Genomic DNA, 22,500 nt, shown 5'->3' with positions numbered 1-22,500 from the left:
GGCCCGTCCTAATCTCCTTTCCTTAGCCAGGGTCCCACTGCGTCGCTCAGCCTGGCCTCGGTGCTGGCTCACCTGAGAACTGAGACGCTGCCTCTGCCTCTCTGCTACCATCAGCCCTCACCCACCACTCAGTCCACCACTGACAGAAAGGCCGGTATGCAACGTATGGCTGTGCAAATTGGTTCTGTTTGCCCTGAGAACTCTGACTGACCCATGCCCCTTTCAGCCTGTGCTGTCGGGCTCTGAACTCAAATCATAGCCCTTGAGCCATATAAGGGGAATTGTCCATGCGTGGGTGATCAGGCCGTCAAGTCTTAACCAGCCCAGGGTAGTACACTCAGAGTAGAAATACCCCTGTCCCCCGTCCCCCACTTTGGGTGTCGAGGACGCTGCCTTACCAGGAGGCGGACGCGGGGGTGGGGTAGAATCTCTGGGAGCTGAGGAGGACTCCAAAGGTCCTGACTGTACCTCCCATCATCCCCAGCCCCCACCAATCTGTCTGAAGCTGGAGTCGGGGGGGGGGGGCGAGCCGCAGAAATGTCCTAGCTACCTGCAGGCTTTCCTCGGCCCCCAGATGTTCAGAGCCTCCGAATGCTGCTTCTACTCAGCGCCTCTCTAATAAACAGGTGTTGGGAGAAGAAGAGCAGTAATTAAGTTAATGCAGTGGAGAAAAGGAAGGAAAATGGTTTTTATCAGTCGATGTCACGCGATCAAGACTTCTAATAAAGATGGAGTGGGGTAGAACAATACAGAGAATGGTCCCTCGTAGACCAAACCAATTAAACCGTATCCATTACACGTTGGATTTTTAGATGCCCTCATACGCATCCCTTACAGGAGGACTTTAAAAGGGGCTTGGAAGTGCACGCTCTTCTTTCCTGGCCTGCTATCCTCCGGCCACGCCATTTAGAGGCACGGACACCCAAGGGCGAAGCGGAAGGCAATTCACCCCAGTTCAACCACTTGAGCCCCCACATGAAATCATGTATTAACAGATAACTTGGTTTTGAATTTTTTTTTTAAATTACGTGCATCATTTATGCTTTCACTTTGCAGTGATGGGTGTTTACCTCGGTGATTTCTAACATGTAACACTTTCTCTTCTATTCAGACACAGAAGTGTAAGCGCTTTTCAACTTCTTTGTTCTTAGATAAAAAGGAAATTGATCTTTATCTGGTTTCCATTCTGGTTTTTTTTTTTTTTAACCCAGCAAATGCTGCTTCCGGGGGTGGGGTAGTAGAAATGTGATGTTTCCATGGCTTCTTTCATTTTCTCCCTATGGAGGAAGTTTCTGGAATGCTGCTGCTGCTGTCCCTGTCTTGCCTGTATCTATGTCGTAAACTTTAGAAGTCTGCGATCCAGAAGCCGGAGGAAAAGAAACAAGTGTGTCGCAGGTTTAAAGCCAGCAGCGGCCACCAGCTTCCATGCCGTTCCCTGACTTGCAGAAGTTGTAACCCGTGTTTCCTCACCTGGCAATATGGTGGGGATGGGCCCTGGAGGCCACTCTCATCTTCAAGTGGACAGGCACCAGGAGCCCTTGCTTTTTGACACTCCCTCGGTGCAAGCTGCACCCTCCCCCGTAGAAAGCCACCTCTCCCTTGCAAACCAGGCCAGGGCTGTGTGCTCAAGTCAACTAAAATCAGCCACAAGATAATACCCCAGGTCTTGGTGTCCAGTCCCCAATGCACCCACGGAGAGCGTTCATCTGGAAAGTCCTAACGCCCCCTAACTACCACCACAATGGAAGGGGTGTCCTCCAAGCTGGGGAGGAAGGCCAGTATGCTGATATAACCCGAGAAAGCAGAGGAGATGCCTCTCTACGAGCCTGGCTACTTTTCCCAATGGACTTCCTACTTCATGGATCCGGTAGCTTTTTTCCTGAGAGCCAGGCTCTGCTGCCCTCCTTGAGACACTGCTGACTAGACAGACAGAAGTCTGTGCTCTCATGGAGCTCAGACTCTTGTCAGGGAGAGAGACAATTACAAAGTCAAACGCTTGAATGTACCACATGGGATGCGAGCCGTAGAGAAAAAAATGAATCAGAGAAAGGGTGGGAAGTTGAGCAAGAAGCAAGAGATGCCAAGATTAAAGCTTGGAGGCCTCCTCTCCTCTTAGGGAAGGCTGGTCCCCAGGAAGGCAGTGCCTGTAGCCATGCTGTGGTGTCTGATGGGCTCTCAAGTCTAGTCAAGGGCCGGCATTCCCTAATGACTTGACCCTTCCGTGCCATGTTATACAGAGCAGGCATCACAAGGAAAGGCTCACTTGCCTACTCCAACACTTGTGCTGTCATCCAGCCTCTCATGTAAATTTCGTGTGTTCCTATATCTAGGGAGAAGGCTCAGCCAGTAGAGGCGCTTGCTGCCAACTCCAAGGACCCGAGTTCATTCCTGGGAGCCACGTGGCAGTAGCGAACCAACTCCAATAAGTTGTCCTCTGACTTCCTACCATATGTACTCTGTGGTGCGCACATGAATGCACATACACACGCACACATGCATGCACATTCACATGACTAGTGTGTGGGGGTGTGCACACACATATAGAGTAAGAAAAAGATTTTTCACATGTTCCCCACCCCCAGCACACACACACACATCATGTAGGACACTCTTGCAGGAACTGGGTCGCAGAAGCAGCAGCCACGGGACAAATGACAACCCTCACAAGTCTGAGGCAGAGGCGGGCGCATGTGTTCGAGCCAAGTCCCTGGGAACCCCCAGGAAGGAGAACATCTGAGGTGCAGGCAGGGGCTGTGTGAAGATCCCACAGCAGGGACGGGCACTGTGCACCGTGGGGACAGGGAGAAGACAGAGGCCACATGAAGCTTGGGGAACAGTGAGAGATGGCGAGAGGATTGCGGCAGCCATAATGCGAGTGTCGGTCTGCCTGTTACGGCTTGGATGTGCCTGTCCCCGCCTGTCCCCTACAGTCTCAGGTGTTTGAGCGCTTGTTCCCCACCTGATGGCGTTGTTCTGGAAGGCCGCAGAGCCTTTGGGACATGGGGCTTAGCTGGCTGATGCAGGAGTGGTCCTGCTCCTGGCTGGAACACTCTGCTTCCTGCCTGCTGAGGTGGGAGCAAGTTCTCCCTGCCACCTCAGACTGAGCTGTTAGCTGTTGTCATTTCCCCTGCAGGAGGGGCTGTCGCCTTTGAACCGGGAGCCAAATCAAGCCTTTCCTCCTTTCTATTTATTCTGTCTTGGCAATGAGAAAAGCAACTGGCATGTGACCTTCAATGACACCCCAGGAAACAAGCTGGGAGCTGGGGGGTGTGGGGGGGGGTGGGGCGCTGTGAGTAATCCTCACCACAGCTCTAGTGACCAAGTAGCCACTTATCTCCAGGGTCCCTGGTGGTGTCAGATCTGGGGCATCAGGTAAGAAATCAGTTTGAGGGGGAGGGGGTGAGCTCCTCATCTTTTAGATACACACAAGACCCCGTATACATGCACTGTCTCTGCCCATCCATGAGCAGAGTTATTGATTCTGTGGGAAATAGAACACAATTATTTTTGAAAATAGATGGCATATTTGTCTATCTTCTGCAGCGGCTCATATTCCAATAGATAAAGTGTCAGGAGAAAAATCAAAGAAAATGGAGGTGTCCATGACTCAGATAGATTTTTTTTTTTATATTGGCAATACACAAACAACTAGCAGAAAGGCTAAAAAGAACAGTAAAGTAAAAAAAAAAAAATGCTGAAGACCAAGGCAGAGATCTAAAAGGATGGCCTCAGGGCAAGAAACTAGCAATCTAAGCAAGACAGATGGCCAGAGCGGGCCAGTGGCCATTTCTCTCTGTTTGGCTGAGAATGTCTCTAGGTTTCTCTTGAGGCAGCTACCTAACGTCCACACAACGCAGGAGGACATCTCTACCTTCCCAGCCCCAAAGATGGGCCTGGAGTTCATTCTGGGACAGAGGCCAGTCCGTCTGGTCATTCGGGGGAATCTTCTTACGTTGGGTTGGTCTGTTTTTATTTTGCCACTGACCTAAAAAGCAGTGGAGTCACGTGACCATGAACTAACTCCACAAACCAGAATAAACTCTTCTTTCTTTAGACTGTGTTACTCAGTTATTTGCCTCAGTGATGAAAAACCTGAGGGACGCCCAGTGTTAGTGACTTGTGCCCTGGCAGTGGTGGCGGTGGCGGCCGACTTGGGCCAGAAACACAAGCTCCGAGAGGCATCCTCTGGACGCCCTGATGCCCCGTGATCTCTCTCACCTGTATGTATCCTCAGGTGGACCTTGAGATGATGGGACGTCCGGAAAGTCTTCCCACAGTACGGGCAGTCCTTCATGGCCGAGCCCAGGCTCCTGTCTCGGAGCAGCGCCTGCTGCTGGACGCCAGCGGCTCTCCCGGCCTCCTCGCCGATGTCTGCAGCGGAAGAGAAACAATTCTCACATCACTTCAGCACGTGTCAGAAGTTGTTCGCACCAAAACTGCTAACACCACACAAAGTTAAACATGTCAATACTACACCTGTCTATTTCATTCTTTGAATCTGACAGAATGCTGACAATTCATGTATTTTCTTGTTATTCTCTTAAATTATTTCATCTTTCCTATCATCATTTTAAGCAGCATATGGTACCTTTATATTGAACTGAATTAAACAAGAGAAGAAACAGCTGTGTCAGCAGCTGGTTTGATTTCTTCTTTTTGCTTAGTTCCTATTAAATAATTTTTTTTCTAAAAGTTTGAAAATGTGGGCACTGGTGGAATTCGATTAATTTGTAATATAGGCTAGCTGAAGGTTCATTCTAGGATCAAAATCACATTTTGAGCTTAGCCAGTTACAAGGGAGGAGGGGGGGGCGGTAGTGTCTCGGCTGACTCCCCGAGACAAGCAGACACGCAGCTATTTTGGGACAGGAAAGAAAATTATCCCAAAAGCGATCGCTGCTTCCTTGTGGAGTTGTATCCATCTCTGGCTGGTGCAGCCGCAGGAAAGGGAGAAGAAAAAGGGATGCAGCTCCACAATTAGCCCATGATAAACACACAGTGACACATTCAAAGTCATGTGCAGAAGCTCAGCTTCCCAACTCCCATAAACTCTGAGCACTGCATTTAAATCTCCGGGCCCGTGACTTGAGAAGCCCCTCGGTAAAGTATCAATACAAATTTTCCATCCGGCTGTTATTTGTTACGTAGACCAGACCATTAGGAAGTGGAATAAAATTTACATATGGCTGCCTTTTGCACAGAAATGATAGGACATAATAGTAAATAAAACCCAAAGTATTTGGTGTTTTGGGGTGTGTTGTTACAATGCCCGGGGGCCTGGTGTCACGCTGCCACATGGGCGGCATGCACAGAGGGGGCAGGCCTCGAGCTTCTGTGCCTTTGAGCAGGTGAGGCAAGAGAACACTCCTGGACTCACCTCTGCCCAAGTCTCTGGCCTCCCCTCAGACTGAAACCTTGCCCCCCCCGCCCCCCCCCCCCCCCGGCCCTTCCAAGCTCCTGAGGCTGGAAGGGTGCGTGCCCGCCATGGCTTCCCACCCGCCAACCCTCCAGGCCTTGTGATGAATGCCACTATGAGAACAAGGGAACCTTCTGGGATACTGAGCAGATCTGTGAGTTCTGCTGAGCTGAGAATAAATAAGATTTGTACCTTCCAAGCGATGGAAAATGCAAACTGCTTTTACTCTGCAACATCCGTTGCTGGTGCTCTCTGCTAACGGCCTAAAGGGACAGACTTACAGACCATGAACGAGATGAAGGCAAACACACTTAATTCTTATTTGGATGTTGGCTCCCGGCAACTGTGCAAGCGCCTTGGCTTGGAACATCCTTTCTGCATTTGGACCATATGTGAGCCGATCACCACCCCAGAAAAGTACACTGAAGGCCGCCTTCTAATCCTGTTTCTCCCCCCCAACTCGCCCTGTTGCTGTCGGAAGACCCATTTGGAGTGTACAATTACTCAGAGGGCTTTTTTCCCCCTCATAATTTTTACAAATGGGAGGATTAGGTTTATCCGTATCCAGAACTCTTACCCAAAGCCTGTCACCTCACTGAGCACCGGATTTCTAGGCATTCCAACAAACAGGAGAAGCACCCAAAGATGACTCATGGGTAAGGACGAAAAGCTGCGACAGTGTGGTGAAGCTGGACACAGGCTGGCCGTGCCGTCTCCCTGCGGGTCATCCATGAACAGCAGGTTCAGTCTACGCATGGTTTTCCTGTCACTATGCTGGGCCACCACACCCCTAGCTCCTGTTTTCTCTCTCTCTCTCTCTCTCTCTCTCTCTCTCTCTCTCTCTCTCTTAACATTTGTTTTTACTTTTAATTATATGCATGGGTGTGCCTGTACAGGGGCCTCTGCACAGTAAGTAAAGGTGTCCACGGAGATAACAAGAGAGCAAGTGACACGCTGGAGCTAGAGTGGGCTCTCGGGCATGGGTGCTGGGAACCGAACTCAGGCCCCATGCCACAGCAGTCTATGATTTAACTGCTGAGCCCTGTCTCCAAACCTATGTTTTATTTGGTTGCTGTTGTTTTCCTTCCTTCCTCCCTCTCTCCCTCCCTCCCTCCCTCCCTTCCTTCCTTCCTCTTTTGAGACAGAATCCCACCACGTAGTTCAGTCTGGCCTTGAACTCAGTTCTCCTATGTCTGCCTTCTGAGTATTGGGATGGAGCGCTGCGTGCAGTCTGCTTGAGCTCCAGTTCCATCTCCGTGTACCCGTCCCTTCGGCTTCCTCCCCCAGTCCATAACATTTGCTCATCTCAAATCTCTCAGACTTCCTGGGATCTTCAGGTCAGTTAAGGAGATGATGACGTGGATTAAAACTTTGCCAAGTGTCCCCTGGAGACAAAGCAAAATGCCCGGCTTAACTCCGGAAGCCAGCAGCCACCTTCTTGAGTTATAAGCGGGACACGAGGGTCAGGATACGATCAGGCAGATTCCTTCAAGCCCTCCTGTCCCATGGCTCACTCCAGCAGCCTCTTCCAGCGAGGTGCAGTGTAAGGGACAACATGGCAGTCGTGGGATAATACAAGATGAGCACACAGTGAGGAAGGGCCTATTTCCACTGGAGTTTTGGTGAGGATTTGCTCAGAATATTCCAGATAAATGTGGAGAGAGAGAGAGAGAGAGACAGAAAGAGAGAGAGAGAGAGAGAGAGAGAGAGAGAGAGAGAGAGAGAGAGACAGAGAGAGACAGAGAGAGAGAGACAGAGAGACAGAGAGAGACAGAGACAGAGAGACAGAAAGAGAGAGAGAGAGAGAGAGAGAGAGAGAACCCACTGCTTTCGAAGGCTTTACAGAAGTTGCGATGACCTGTGCCTCACTATATGTCACTCTAAGTGATGGCCCGTATCTGTTTCTCTTTTATCTTTATATCGTGGGTATGTGTGGTCCAATAAAAGGAATAAATTTGTAAGATAAACAGCTTTCTTTGCAGATTTAAGAGTTTAATTTTCACTTTACGCAGAAACCGTTTTCTCTGGGAGGGCCAGCAGGCCTATGGCGTTTACTCTTAGACTAATCCTTCTAGAAAAACAAACTCTCGGCCACAATGAAGAGGGATGGTGGGTGGTCCCAGGAAGTGTCCACAGAGGCAGAAAGCCAAGTGCAAGGAAGTCTGGGAACGCTCTGCAGTCTCTGCCCAGTGCACACACTTGGGGCCTTGTGGATGAATCCAGTCCAAACCGGTACTGGGATGAGTGCTGGTGAGCATGGATGTGCTAAAGTGCACCCAACCCCAAGAACCAGGAGCTTTATAAGACACGTGGCTCGGGTGCTCGCTCTGCTCAGAGCACAGAAGGGCTCACAGTGTCCCCTCTGCCTCGTGGCTGGGCCACATCCTGTCACCTATCCTGCTATGCCCCCCATCACTGCATGTGGAGTGGCCAGGGTGTTAGCTGCAGACCCCTGCAGGCCGTCACATCAGAAGCCTGTTCAAGTTTTAAAAACATTTTTTAAATTACACTGATGTATTTATTTTGCTGTGTGTGTGTGTGTGTCCACAAGTGCACACGGATGCCAAAGCAGGCCTGTGACAGTTCAAGCACAGGACACATGAGTTGGCTTCTCCCTTCCACCTTGTGGGCCCTGGGTATCAAAACCAGGCTGTCAGGCTCTGCAGTGGGAACTCTGCCCGGCGAAGCCATCTCTACAGCCCTGTTCCCTTATTTTCCTCTCCTTCAATCTGCAGAATTTCTTTTCCCTCCTAGGAGGCAATTATCACCTGGCCCTCCCTAATTCTCCGGCAAGGAGGCAGAGCCCTGCCTGTCCCCCTCACGTAATAGCACACCCCTGCCCAGGGTGCATTCTGATGCCGGCCACGAACTCCAAGTCAGTTCTTGATGCTCCTGAGTGGCGCAGGGGCGTCTTTTCCAAGGCAACACCTTACACGGATGAGGCAAGTAACATTCCTGAGAGGCACGGGCTGTGCTCACTGCAACCTCAGGACACCAGAAACAGGTATGCAACACCTCAGCTCGCTTCCCCTTATAGAGAAGCTGGGAGTTACTGCTTAACATGGGGAGAGAGAATCATAGTATTTCAAGTTGGGTTTCAAATATGCTGTTTGGGGAGGTAAAGGGGAAAACAAGTGGCAGCCCTTCCTAATTTTATCTTCTCGAAGTCGGAAACACATCTCCTGCTTTCCCTCTGCTTGTTCTAAGCCGCTGTGGGTTGGGTGAGCCACCAAGGGTAGACGTTAAGGTGTGAGAAAGATGCTCTTGCATCTAGGTACCACTGGCTGTTTTATTATCCCCATAAACAGAGCATAACTGTAGCACTGGAGGTCAAAGGCAGATACCCAGGCACCCAAGCCCTCGAACTTTAAGGCACAGGCATACTAACTGGGACAGGGGCCATGTGAATCCAGCCCCAAGGCTGGCTATCCTGTTACACAACAGACATGATTTTTCGTTCATGGGCACCTTGTGCATGATACACTTTACACCCCATCCATAAACAGTATGTTTAGAATTAAATTTTTTTTTTGACTTGCAAAACGATTTTGTGTGTTACATGTGGATTTTCCCACGGGTTGTTCTAACACACTAGGCTTCCTCGATATATTAAAAGTGGCCATTTGCCCAGACAGCTCCTGGGAGATGGGAGTTGAGGGTGGGGGTCCTTTCATGTCCCTAAGCAAGTCCACCACCCCTCCCTAGCCTTGGTTCCTTCCTTTGTGGATGGGGGCAGAGGGCTGGACCATGCAGGTTTTTCAGCTGACTTCCTGTAGTGCTATGACGCTGGAGAAGCCCCAAGCCCATCCCAGGCTGCCTCTGCCTACTGCCTCACATCGCCTGCCCTGGCCTCACCTGAGAACAAAGCGAGATGCTAGGGGTAGGGAGGAAACTGCATGGAAGACAGCGTGTACTTCCTTTCCCTGCACTCTACTTCATGGACTACACTTCCCAGCGTCCCTTGCTCTAGGTTAACCCCATGTGACTGGTTCCAGCCAATGAAGTAAGAAGAAACAGCAGATCAGGACTGTGTCAAGCACTCCAACTCAGGTGGTCAAGACACTCACTATTGGCTACGTCGTGGAAGGAGGGGCAGAAAGAGGGTAAGGGCTAAAGGACCAGGGAGGCGGCTGTGGGATTGTGTCCTCCAGGTATGACAGGGAAGTCACACCTACGAGAGCTCCACAGTGCGGCTGCCTAAACAAGAGCTGAACAGTGAGTGATGCCGTCTGCTGTCATGCCAACATGGCGGGGGGGGGGGGGGCGGGGGGGAAATCACGAGGTTCCACCCATAGATGAAGAGATACAGGTTATTAAGGGTTAGTCTCTCCCAGGAATGGGCCCCTGAATGGTTATCTAACACCAAGTGGTCAGCCCGAAAAACAATCACATGCAAGCAACATTGAACAGGCTCAGGAGGTTGCATTTACACACGTGATGATGATTATGATAATAATAATAATAATATAATGATGATGATGATCATCATCATCATCATGAATTTGATGGGTGGCATGGGAACCAGTTGGAGGGAAGAGAGGAAAGAGACAGGGAAAAGTATAATTATATTTTAATTAAATATTTTTTAAAACGAAAGAGAGAGAGAGAGAGAGAGAGAGAGAGAGAGAGAGAGAGAGAGAGAGAGAATATATATATATTGGCCAGTCTTCTGGGTTTATATCAACTTTTAAAGTAGTCCTATTAACCAAAGAATAAGGGGAGCGTGTTGAATTGTGCAGCCTGACCTTTTACATTCCTTTACACTGTGCAGTTTAGAAAGACGGCCCACAAATCTGCAGTGATGGTGGCGGTGGCAACAAGGCCCTCACAGTGACTGTCGGTCCCCAGCAGCGCATACGGAGCAGGGCGCCGGCCTCTGCGCTCCTCTGCCTCACAACACGCGGTGCTATCGCGACCTGCAGAACTTCCAGTGGAGCAGGAGCTGCATTTCCAGAGATGACCTGGCAGCTAACTCAGGATGTCGAGATATGCAAAGATCTCTCACAGGCACTTTGTAGAGGCCAAGAACTGTGGTCAGTCAACTCCACAGGTCCCTGGGCCTTTCTGATCTTTTCTTGGGGGGGGGGAGAGGGGGTGGAACCAACACCCTGGAGAACGTCCAGAGGAATGCAGAACTCCTCTTCAAAGCTTAATCCTGTCCTTTATGATGACAGCGTCGAGGTGAACAGGCTCTAACGAAGCAACGATCGTGTGGGCTGGAGAGATGAGCGCGTTGCTCTTGCAGAGGACCCGAGTTCAGTTCCCAGCACCCACGTCAGCCAGTTCACACCCACCTGTAACCACAGCTCTAGGGGATCCAATACCCTCTCCTGGCCTACACACACACACACACACACACACACACACACACACATACACACCCGCGCGCGCGCGCGCGCACGCACGCACGCACGCACGCACGCACGCACGCACACACACACGCACACACACACACACACGCACGCACACACGCGCACGCACACGCACGCACGCACGCACTCGGCATACATTTACGCAAACATCCACGTAAATTCAATAAAATCTAAAATATTAAGCAGTGATCACGGTGAAGATCCTGAGGAAGCAAACTGAGCTATTTATGAAAGAAATTTTAATTAATGTATGCACACAAGTGGTAACAAGACTGTAAGTGATTCCACTGAGCCCCTGAAACATGGAATGCTTGCGATGGGTCACAATTAACTTGCTTTTCTGTTGTTTTATTAAAGCTTACTGGTGGCCATATATAGTCATGTTCAACAGCTAAGAAAAATATGGATGGGTAAAAATATGTTTAAATGAGAATGTATTGTTTATTGTTTTATTTTTTTAACCATCACTCGGCGTCCTGTTGAGTTATTGGATCTGGGGTACCAGGTGGGCCCGAGCCGGTGACTTGAGGATGTGAGGACATGAGGATGTGGGGGTGTGAGGATGCGGTGACGTGAGGACATGGAGAATGGGAACTTGGGGACGTGAGTACGCGGGGAGGTGGGGACGCGGGGACGTGAGGATGTGGGGAGGTGAGGATGCGGGGAGGTGAGGACGCGGGGACGTGAGGACGCGGGGACGTGAGGACGCGGGGACATGAGGATGCAGGGATGTGTGATGCTGGCTGGCAAGGCGGGGTTTCTGGAAGTGGGGAACTGGGTCATGAAAAAACTCAGCCATCTTTTAAAGGAAGAAAATATCAGATACCAGGGTTTCAAATCACTTCTCTAGAGCAACACCTTGATGAGTTCAGTGAAAAGGAACAAGCGGCACGCGCATTAAATTTCCCTAAAGATACACTCGAGCTCTGTGAAGCACCCCAGGCCAGATGTGTTTCCGGTTTCACCTGGCCCACAGTCCTCTCTTAATGGTTGGACTTGCCTGCCGCCTGCTGTGATTGGACCACCGCGGGGTCTCTTCCTTACTTTTCCACTGGTGGCTGCTGTCGACAATATCCCTGTAACCTCAGGCTGCCTGGTCCTGCTGTGGTTCTGAGGGCTGTGGACACTGTATTAGTCAATTCAATGTCTGTGCACAAACAACTGAAGAGACAAAAGTTGTCGGTCTCTTGGCTCACGGTTCCTGAGAATCTCAGTATGTCCTGCAGGGAAGTGTGGTAGAATTCTTAGCGATGGGGATGTGCTGGGAGGCTCCTCAAATCACCACGGGCTAGACAGGGACCCACCTCCGGGAGCCAGGCCCCAACAAGACATGAGCTTACGGACCATCCCAGATTCAAACTGTAATTAGTAGGCGCTCTTAGACTCCCGGTTGGGACCTGTGATCTCAGAGCACTAAGTGCCCATTCCTCCTTCCCGCCAACAGGGAGGGAACAGAGGCAAACTTGGCACATGGTCAAGATTCAGCTTGCAGCAAGTGTTCAATCAATACGTCTAAGCGCAAACAGGAGTTGGCACATGCCTCTAACCCCAGCCACTCAGAAGCTGGGCTGGGACCGTCACAAGTTCAAAGCCAGTTTGGGCAGGTTGGAGAGATCCTGTCTCAAACTGAAACGTAAAACGAGAGCTGGGCCTATAGCTCCATGGTAGAACGTTTACCTAGGATGCTCCGAAGGCAAGCAAATTGGAGTCAAATACTAAGACTGGCTCCCATGAGAGGAGCTGCTTGGACGGCCTGGCTTGAAATGGCTTGAGACATCACAAAAACACAGATATTCATAACGTCATCTATGATCTGATTTCTATTGTAATTATATGAAAATATTCCTTTTCCTTTTATTTTTTCCCTTTTTATTTTTTATTTAATTAATTTACTCAGATTACAACTCAATTGTTATCTTACTTTCCTTTTTTTTTTTTTTAGATTTTATTTATTGCATATGAGTTCTTTATCTGCAGAAGAGGGTATCAGATCACATTATAGATGGCTGTGAGCCACCATGTGGTTGCTGGGAATTGAACTCAGGACCTCTGGAAGAGCAGGCGGAGCTCTTAACCACTGAGCCATCTCTCCAGCCCTCCTTTTTTTTTTTTTATAGTTTGAGAACTCCAATTTAAGGAGGAGGAGGAGGAGGAAAGAAAGGGAGAAAGGAACTATAGAAAGCTCTACTTTCAGCACACTGTAAATTCCCCCAAAGATTTCTATATAATTTATTTTCCTAAGAGGGGGAAAAACATGGCTTTTAAGATCCTCTTAAGATAATTTACAACCTCTCCTCCTTGGGTGGGGTGGAGAGCAGGCCCGAGCCCTCACTGGAAGGATGCTTTCCCTAGGCAGCTGTGGCCGAGCGGGACCCATCGCTTTTAGAAGCTATTTGGTCAGTCCTCATGACTTGTGGGGCTGAGCCTCATGGGGATTGCACCTACTGAAAGGAGGAAGCCGATTCAGAGACGACGCGTCCCCCCCGGAGACGTGTCATGCCATATTCTTTCTTAAACAAAGAAGACATCGTAAGCACCTTGCGATATCTTTCATTTAATAGTTGGCAGAAGGCGAGTCCCTGGTGAACGCTGCCCTGTGCCTCTCTCTTTAACCAGCTGAGTGATCCAAGCTTTTAATATAGCCGTTCCAATTATTGTAAAAGTCATCTGGTACCTTATAACCACAAATATTGACAGTTTATTGCACAACACATTCCTGACATTTGAAGGTCACACCATACATAATACATAGTCTTTTATAAAAGTGTCTGGAACAAAGAGATACATGATAAGCAATTACGTCTCCCAGCTCGTGTGTATGTACTGTTCGGGGCTGACTCGGGGTTGCACGGGAAACACACGCACCATTTTAAATAATCTATTAAGGCAGCAACATGGAGGCGGGCGCAATGGGTGACTGTGAAACGGACCTTGCACAAGCCTCGGTCCGACTGGCTGGCACGGCACAGGGGTCTGGGCAGCTCTCCTTTGCTATGTTTGGGTCACGATGCCACTTTGGGGCACAGAGCTTTGCCCCACTTCACAATTGGATTCCCCTCCCCGCCACAAGCCATTAAGCACAAAAGGCTCACAGTATGTTCTTGGTTTTCATACTGATTTACTTACATGTAGTTGAAAGGAATTTAAGAGCAACAACAAAGAAAACACCAGACCGGGTTCTGAAGTCACCACACCTGCCAGGGGCACTGACCAGAGTTCTGACCCTGCAAACAAGGAAGCCTCCTCCCCAGGACTCGATCCTCACAGAGACAGCGGCATCCTCACACGGACTTTAGCACTGTACCGGGGTTATACAGCTGTCATGCTCCGGTGAACATCAGGACGAAAAGAGAGTTTCAAAAGACGTGGCTCATGTTGAGTGTGGGAGCACGTAACTGTAATCCTAACACTTGGGAGGTAGAAACAGGGTGAACTGAAAGTTGGAGGCATGCTGGGGTTACACAGCAATACTCTGCTCCCATCAGACGAAAGCAAATAAGAAAAACCCCTAAAACACAAAAACAAACCCCCAAACTGGCTTATACTGAGGCTGCCCCAGAATCCTCTGGGAACAGCGTGGTGAGGAAAACACTAAAATCGTTGCCCCTTCTCCAGGGGCTTTGTTCCCGGTTGTAACCTCCATAGTCGTGTTGGGGAGACAGGCTCACAGCATGGGCTGCACGGAGAATCTTGCCCTACTAATGCGCCCCCCCCCTGTCAAGACTAAGTGCCAGCCAGGTCTAGGGGCACATACTCATAATCCCAGCCCTCCAGACAGGCTGAGGCAGGAAGGCTCAGGCAGCTTGCATCACTTAAGGAGTTGAAGGCCAGTCCGTAACGCAGCAAGAGCCTGGCTCAGCAAAGCCCGAACCAAAAGCCGAACTCCACCAGTTCTTAGCTGTGTAATCCTGAGCAAATCCGCTAACCTTTTGAGGGTTCCCTTCTCTTATCTGTAAAACAGAGTAAGCATGATAATTCATGATCTAATAGCCTGTGCAGGGTAGGGGAGACATCTCCCATCACAGAGCTCGGAGGACCCTGCCCAGGCGCTCCTGCCGCGACCCGAGGTATCTCCCCACTGGCCTGACTCAGGGAATGGCACACGTTCAAACTCAGGAGCAGGGATCTGTGTTCCTTTCCCCGCGCAGTCCAGGTTGGAGCGGTTTCTGCAAAGCTCTTAAAACCCGGGCAATTCTACCAAGTTAACAGCGGAAAAACAATTCAGGCTGCAATTGAGCTTCGCATAGATGACAATCTTTAATCACAGATGAAGCGGCAGGTCATTAGAATCCACGCCGAACTCCCTTCCAGACGATACAAGCGGCTGGCGTCTAGTGTGTGTGTGTCTGTGTGTGTGTGTGTGTGTGTGTGTGTGTGTGCAGCCACAAATGTGTGTGTGTGTTTAACACTGTATTAAAATAATCAGCAGATCCTTGAAGCATCAAAAGCCCCTCCAAGAGTAATTTTCTTTAGGCCTCTGTAATCAATGTCCTAAATTTAAGATACAGGACCAAAATGATTTCTGCGAAGATGATGTGTTTATTAGCATTAATGGCAGGGGAGAAGGCTTCCTTAGAAGGAACCCATTTTTGCATCTGAAAGGCATTCCTGTTAGGATGTGTGTGTTTCTTTAAGAAGCTATTCTGTTTTAGAGGGTAGCAGTAAGACAGGGCACCACGTGACCAGGAGGTTGCTATGGTAAATATGCATTTTTTATTGAAGAGTAAACAGTGGCAGAAAACAAGTGTCAATTGCCAGCACTGAAGTCCCTGCCATCTTTGAGCTCTGTGGACCTCTTGCCCTCTTAATTTGAGAATCTTTATCAGAGAAACATCATCACTAGATCAAGATTTAAAATTGTTTTGAATAAATGCCCATCTCCTTAATACTATACAATGGTAAATATTTTGTCTGGCAAGTAAGGATTAGAAATAGCAACAACAACAACAACTCCATGCAGGGTGTTGGCAGAATGCTTCTCTACCGTGCTCCAGGCCCTGGGTTCAATCCTCAGAACGTAACAGGAAGAAACAAGCCTACCCAGCTCTGTCGGTGTTCCATGGCGCTCTGCCCTGCAGCATTGACTCGGGGCCTGCCTGCCATCTTGGTGCATGCAGACGCATGGTGGCCCTGGCATGGGTCCTGTGAATGACCCTTGTGGGGAGGCTGCACTCACTCCCAGGCTGTGAGTCTCAGCCTACATGGCTGCCACACTTGCTGGAAAGGCTTCGCTCTTCCCTTAGGCAGCAAGTGGCAGGAGGTTGAATTTATTTCGGGTAGTTCTTTGCTAAATCTGTTTATTAGTGGGGGTGGGTAGTGAGGACGGCATGTGCCATGGTTCCCACGTGGAATCCAGAGGAAGAGTCTGTGGAATCAATCCATCCTTCCACCTTTATGTGGATTCCAGGATCGAACTCAGGTCAGCACACTTGTGCAGTAGCTGCCGTTACCCACAGAGCCATATTGCTGGGCCTATTTCTGGAAGTTCTTACACTGATGTAGCCACACACACACACCTGGCCTCCCTCAGTTATAAATCAAGCCACATCCTTCCCTAACCATAATGATCTACAGCTCCGGTCCCTTCTGGAGTGAGTCCTTGACTGGCTTCTCTGGCCAGGTACAGATTTCACACCCTTTTCTGACGCCAGCTCTAGCATGTACATTGCAGAGGTATGTGCTGGAAGTCTCACTGCCCGCCCCCACTCCCCAGCACAGAGTGGTCACCCATTCAGGGTTAATCTATACCACCCACCAGGGGCCAAGGCATGAATCAGTAAGCCCAGGAACTCCAGGTTTGGCTTTCTGGGAAGCAGTTGAGGAGGGAAAGCCAAATTTGCATATCCTTTTTTTGTTTTTGTTTTTGTTTTGTTTTTTGTTTTTGTTGTTGTTGTTGTTGTTGTTGTTGTTTGTAGATATGGATAAAAGAAGCACATGCCGGTGAGCTCTTAAGGACACATTTCTAGCCCTGCAGGACACACAGTCCCCGACACAAGGAGTGGCCCAGCTCTCCCCAGCAACAGTGATGCACAGCAGCTTCCTGTGCACCTGAAAGGGCTGAAGGGGCCACCCAGCCCTGGAACAGCTGAGCACACTGAGGTCCCTTTTGACTCTGTGAAATGGTCTCTCCTTCTGGCCCACACTCACACTTTCCTGTGCGGTCAGCTTCCGCCAGCTTGTGTAGCATTGGGTGGTTGGGTGCTGCTGCTCACGGCAAAGGAATCTGCTTTCTTTCTGCAATCTTCTGAGGCCCGGGTCCCACCACAGCAAGCTCCAGGCTCCAACCCTGCACTGCTGCTTCTGAGATATTGGCAGATGCTTCTCAACTTTGCCCAGCCTCCAATGCTGCCTAAAGATGGAAATTGAGGCACCTGCTTTGTAGTTCCCTTGTGAAAACCAAGTGAGATCATGAGAGGAAAGGCCATCTGGTGGATTCTCAGCTTGCACACACACCCCCTTTTGCCACCTACAAGGTCCAAAACACGACACCGACGAAGCCAGATAAACCAACAGGTGATGGTTCACGGGATGGACTCACACAGGCATGCGCCAGCTGGCCTACCCCTCCTTTGTAGCTGCCTTCGTGTTGCTGAGTGCCACCTGGCCCCTGGAGGCAGGAAACTTCACAGGTCTTCATGTGTCCCCATGTTCTCCGGCCCAGAACATGCAGCTCCCTTGGCATCTGCCCTCCAAACATTCTTCTGAGGTGAGCAGGTGGGGGGTGGGGGTGAGGAAGGGAGACCTGAGTGTGGAGGGGCCTGGGTAGCGGCAACGGAAAGGAGACGGCAGCTGGTGACGGAGGCGGCTGTAGCCTCCCCACCCGAGATCTCTCTCTACTCAGTGGCTGGTGCAAGTTGGAGCCACCTCTCACTGTTTGAGCGCCTCACTCGTCAGGTGGTGAGCAGTCTGGTCTGTATCTCAGCATCCCGGGAGCCCACACTGAGACTCCTAGGCAAGCCTACACCCTGCTCCAGGAAAGCACATTTTGATATGGAGAAGCAAAAAGAGATTAAAAAATAGCTTTAAAAGAGCTCAACTGATGAGGTGCTTCGGAGCCGTCTGCGGGCAATGACAAGGGGGTGTGTGGGGACTTGGGGGTGCACTTTGTGAATCCTCCTGGGAACTTCGCCCCATGATGCCTTGAGACACCATACTGGCACCCTCCCTGCTCTCCTCTCCCGGCTGCTCTGGTCCATCTTACACTCCAAAGGGGACCTAACACCACCAGGTGAGGTGTGTCCCCAGAGTGTGTCCCCACAGCTATCTTCCTTCCTGGAAGGCAAACCAGCCGCAGCCTCCAACTTCCTGCTTCCTCTCCAGATTCATTCTCCGGAAGAGACATTCTCTCACCAAGTTAAGTGGGGTTTTCTCTGTTACTTAGAACTTTCTGGATGACAGCCTTTATCCAAAAGGCTTGGGACTAGCAGCATTTCAAATTTTCATTGTGATATATATATATATATATATATATATATATATATATATAATATATTTAATATATATATTAAAAACAATTAGGATATGATATAATCCACACTGGCCTAGAACTCACAATACTTCTACATCAGCCTCCTCCTGAATTCGGAGATTACAGGCATGTACCACCATGTCCAGCTAAGGTATACACATGTGTGTGTGCATGCGTGTGCGTGTGTGTGTGTGTGTGTTTATGTGTATGTGTGTGTGCGTACGTGTGTGTATAGTGGGACACTAGGCTAAAGGCAATATAAAATACCTTAAAACTTTCATTTATTTACTGTGTGTGTCTATCTGTGTCTATGTGTCTGCATGTTTGTGTGTGTGTTAACATGTACATGTGTAGGAGGTCTGAGAATGATTTTGGGGAGTTAGTTGTGTCCTCCCACTGTGTGGGTCGCAAGGCTTGAACTCAGGTGGTCAGTCTTGGCAGCAAGCACCTTTACTGGCTCGGCCATCTTGCCAGACCATTATACAAGTTTTTTAAACTGTAGCCCATCACACGTTTGCCATGTAATGTTGGTGGTCTGTCCACATCAACATTTCAGATTCTAGAACAAATCTTGAATTTGCATCTAAGGCTTACTGTGTGGCTGACAACCTGCCTGGCGAGTCTCTTTCACTCCACTGTCCGCTCTCTAGCGGCTGGGAAGGAGTCATTGCCCGACTCACACATCTCTACAACTTCTGAGCCAGAAACTCACTCCATAAATATTGACCAAGTGGCTGAATGCGTGGGTGGTAGTGGGGAGCACGGGGCGGCTCTTCGAGCATGGTGCGATCTAGAACGGCTGCTTCTCCTTCTAAAGGGCTAAAGTCGCCTGCATGGACCTGCCCTTCCTCACCCTGTGGGACCCAGGTGCAGATGGCCTGGCCTGGCCCTGTGGCACAGGACACAGGTAGCCTGGTCTCTCAGCAGCCCTAGATCCCACTCACGTGCCCTCCGCAAGTCTAGTCACTTCTGCCGTTGAAATCTCCTTTGGAGGAGGAGGGGTGTGCCCATAACTCCTCCTATGGCAGGGCCCTTCCTGGCCCATGCCTGCCTCAGCGAGAGCCCAGCATCTACACAGTCAGCCCAGTTCTGCTCTGCGTCCGCGGGCCCCACCCCAGAGGCAGGTGGCCTGCTTTGGGCGAGCAGGACTTTAGTGTATGACGGGCTTGGCCCCAGGCGGGCACATCAGGCAGCTCGTTCTGCCTTGTGCCTCTGCTGAGTTTCTGGGCCTGAGGATAAAGTCTGTGCAGACATATGCTCTTGGGGGGGTGTCCACGTGCACCGCCAGAGTCAGGATGGGAGCTCAGCGATCCCATCTGTGTGATGCTGACGGCGTGTGTCTTTGCCTCTCTCAGCCTGGAACCGGAAACCCTCCAGGCTTCTCATAGCTTTCCCTACCCTTCTACCTCCAGTCCTGAATCCTGGCTCACCCCCTAATCAGGTACCACCCAGTATCTACCCCCCCACCCCCACCCCGCAGTAGTTGGGTGACCCTCATGACTTACTGGGCCACCCCTGGTCTTTAGCAAGGTTCAAGGCCCAGGGTAGCACTGAGTAAATATTTACCAATTGGGGAACAATTTGACAAGTCTACACTGCTCAGTTAAATGCTGGTGACTCTTTAATCTGGAGAAAAGGATCCGTTTCTCTGGTCCCTTCGGAAGCCCTCCTGGACTGACATCCGGAGCAGTGCCACACGCGCACACACACAGTTGGTCCCTGTGATGCTAATTTTCTGCCCTGTAACCAAGAGAGACAACTAAACGTTGCAAGGTTACACAAAGCTCCTGCCCCTTATCCTCTGACTTCTCCTTAGGGGGAAATTGCACCGGAATACATTTCCTCATCTGTATGTTAACGCACGGTTATAATCCACCTATCATGATTGCAATTTTGGGAATCAAAACGCAGATCCAAAACAGCAGTGTGAGCTACATTGTAGCCACATACATTATAATAAATTAAGTCAAAGAAAGACTTCTGCATTAACGGCTGCTCCATTTCTTTAATACCCTATGAGAATATTGAACCTTATCCTCCAAAGGACTCTAACTTCCCCCACCTGCTGCCCTGGCTGTGGCATTTCTGTTGCCCTCTGCCTACAAGAGGAAATGGCGGAGCCTGCCGCCAGGGACAGCAGGACCATACAGCGGGAGCGGCGACTGGATATGGCTTTGTACAGAGGGTTCGATGCCACCCTATGCCATAAAGAGGCGGCCGGACATTCCTGGTCATGGGCCTGTACGAGCTTCCGAAGAGAAGCAGGCGGGGTGGGCAGCAGGTCTGTACTAGCCACTTTCCTCGCCGCAGGGAAAACCATCTCTGACAGAAGCAGCTCAAGGGAAGAAGGCTTTGATTTTTGCTCACAGCTTCTGGAAATACAGCCCATCGTGGTTGTGGGGGAGGCTCGCTCTGCTCTGGGGCCGTGGAAGCGTGCCGCGTAGATCGGGGAAGGCGGAGGGCATGGGCCAGAATCAGCAGTGAACGCTGCTTCCCCCTTCCCCTTCCCCCTCCCCCTGCCCCCCTTCCCCCTGCCGGCCACTGGCCTTCTTTCAGCCACAGCCACTCATGATCTCTAGACCACAGTCCCAAAGTTTCCACAGCCTCCACAGACAGTGCCACAGCTGGGGACCATGTGATCAAATACACGCCCCTGGGAGGACATTTCACACTCAACACGTGCCGGGGGCCGACCGAGGGACGGGTGAGCACGCAGCTCGGTGGACATGGGCGGAGAGGTGGAGGGGCCTCGTGGTTTGAATGTAGACTTGAGTGTAACAGCCAAAGTCGGTGCCCATGCCAGAACCTCTGGCTGCACGTCTATACCTGGAAGGAGGACTCGTATCAAATTGAGAAAGGGCCTGTGATGGAGAGTTTCCATGTACTACATATCTGCAACTTTGGAGCCTTCCTCTCCCTCAAGGTCAGGCTCTCTGGCTTCTCCTGAGACATCACCCCCCCAAAAGCCCATGGCCCAAGGAGCGGGAACTTCCTCCCGCCGACCCTTACCCCACACTCCACTACCTGGCCACCCCCAGAGCACAGGCATCTGTGTGAGTTCGCCGTCTCAGCTGAGCCTCTTCCGGACGCCCTCTCCACCTCTAAAACCAGCCATAATAGCCTCAGTTGGGCAAACAAGGCAGAAGCCTCCAGACTAATTCTCATAATTATGATGGGTTTATTATTTCAAAGTCAGCGATGATTGTGGGGTCAGGTACTCAGAGGAAGAGGGGAAGAAACATCCTTTCGAGTAATAGCAGATCTCCCTTAATTCGGCTAGGGTACCAAATTGCATCCAGAGATGCTGAACTACGCACTCTGAACCTTGGTCAGATTTCAAAGAGGCCTCCGGAGGAAGGGCAGTGACCAGAGAAGCACGCTGCCATCTGAGGACCTCGTCCTGCGACCTGGTGGTGGGGCTGAGTGACGTGGGTGACAAAGCTCCCTCCCTACTATGCTTGCCTGAGAGGTCCTCCTCTCTCATGGCACCTGGCCTTCACCTGTGCACTCAGGGCTGAGATTATCTGACCTTTGCCCTTCTGTGTGGTTTCCATCACTGTCTCAACACTGTGGCTGCCACGGAGCCTGGCCTGGGCTCCCTGGTGCCCTCAGAGCCATTTTCCAAACATTTCCGCGTGCTGCCACGGTGCTCGGGGTTGCTCACTAATTTTTATCTCGTGTTTTGATTGCAGCTGACTTACCAAGAGGACCCCGTGGGTCTGCCTGTCTCATAATCATTGGCAGGAGCCAAGCGAGAGGCTGGCCCACAGAGTCGCTCAATAAACACATGTTGGCTGACCTTTCTATTGTGAAAGACACCACTGCTATCCCCTTCAGGGCTCTTTTTCGAAAAGCCTCTTCAAGGAGCAGGAAAGAGGCAACCGAGACACTGAAAGCCCTTGGACCTTCTGAGCCCCGCTTCCTGCTGGGTGTGCACCCCAGTGTGGGTCTCACCCCTCGGGCATGAAGTATTGGAGACAGATGGGGTACTATCCACTCCAAGCTATGGTCCACCTGGGATGGAGTGGCTGTCCAGGAGCACCGCAGTGAACAGCAGGGCAGCCTCTGGAACTTTCTAGACTGACCTGTGAATCATATAGTGAGATTTAATGCATAGAAGACACACTGGCAGAACCAACTTTCCGTTCCCCCCACTAGGGTTCTGTGGACAGCTCTCTGAGCTGTGGACAGCTGAATCCCGGTCTGAGAATTCTTGTGGCTTCTTCTTATTTTGTGGCTCAGGTT

At 50.5% G+C, this 22,500-nt stretch overlaps 1 protein-coding gene across 10 annotated transcripts in view; it reads right to left on the bottom strand.

Moving 5' to 3' along the window:
• Positions 1-22,500, bottom strand: part of ZNF536 (zinc finger protein 536) — a 478,014-nt gene that overhangs the window by 176,335 nt on the left and 279,179 nt on the right. For all 10 annotated transcript variants that reach the window (XM_084770782.1, XM_084770786.1, XM_084770781.1 and 7 more), the window contains one exon: positions 4,219-4,371. In XM_084770782.1, coding sequence (XP_084626908.1) covers positions 4,219-4,371 — 153 coding nt within the window. The remainder of the gene's footprint in view (positions 1-4,218; positions 4,372-22,500) is intronic.

This window comes from Acomys minous, assembly GCF_964271855.1.
Source record: "Acomys minous genome assembly, chromosome: 20".
NCBI classification, from domain to species: Eukaryota; Metazoa; Chordata; class Mammalia; order Rodentia; family Muridae; genus Acomys; species Acomys minous.
Note: the sequence above shows the minus strand (reverse complement) of the source record. Positions and strands in the feature narration are given on the sequence as shown.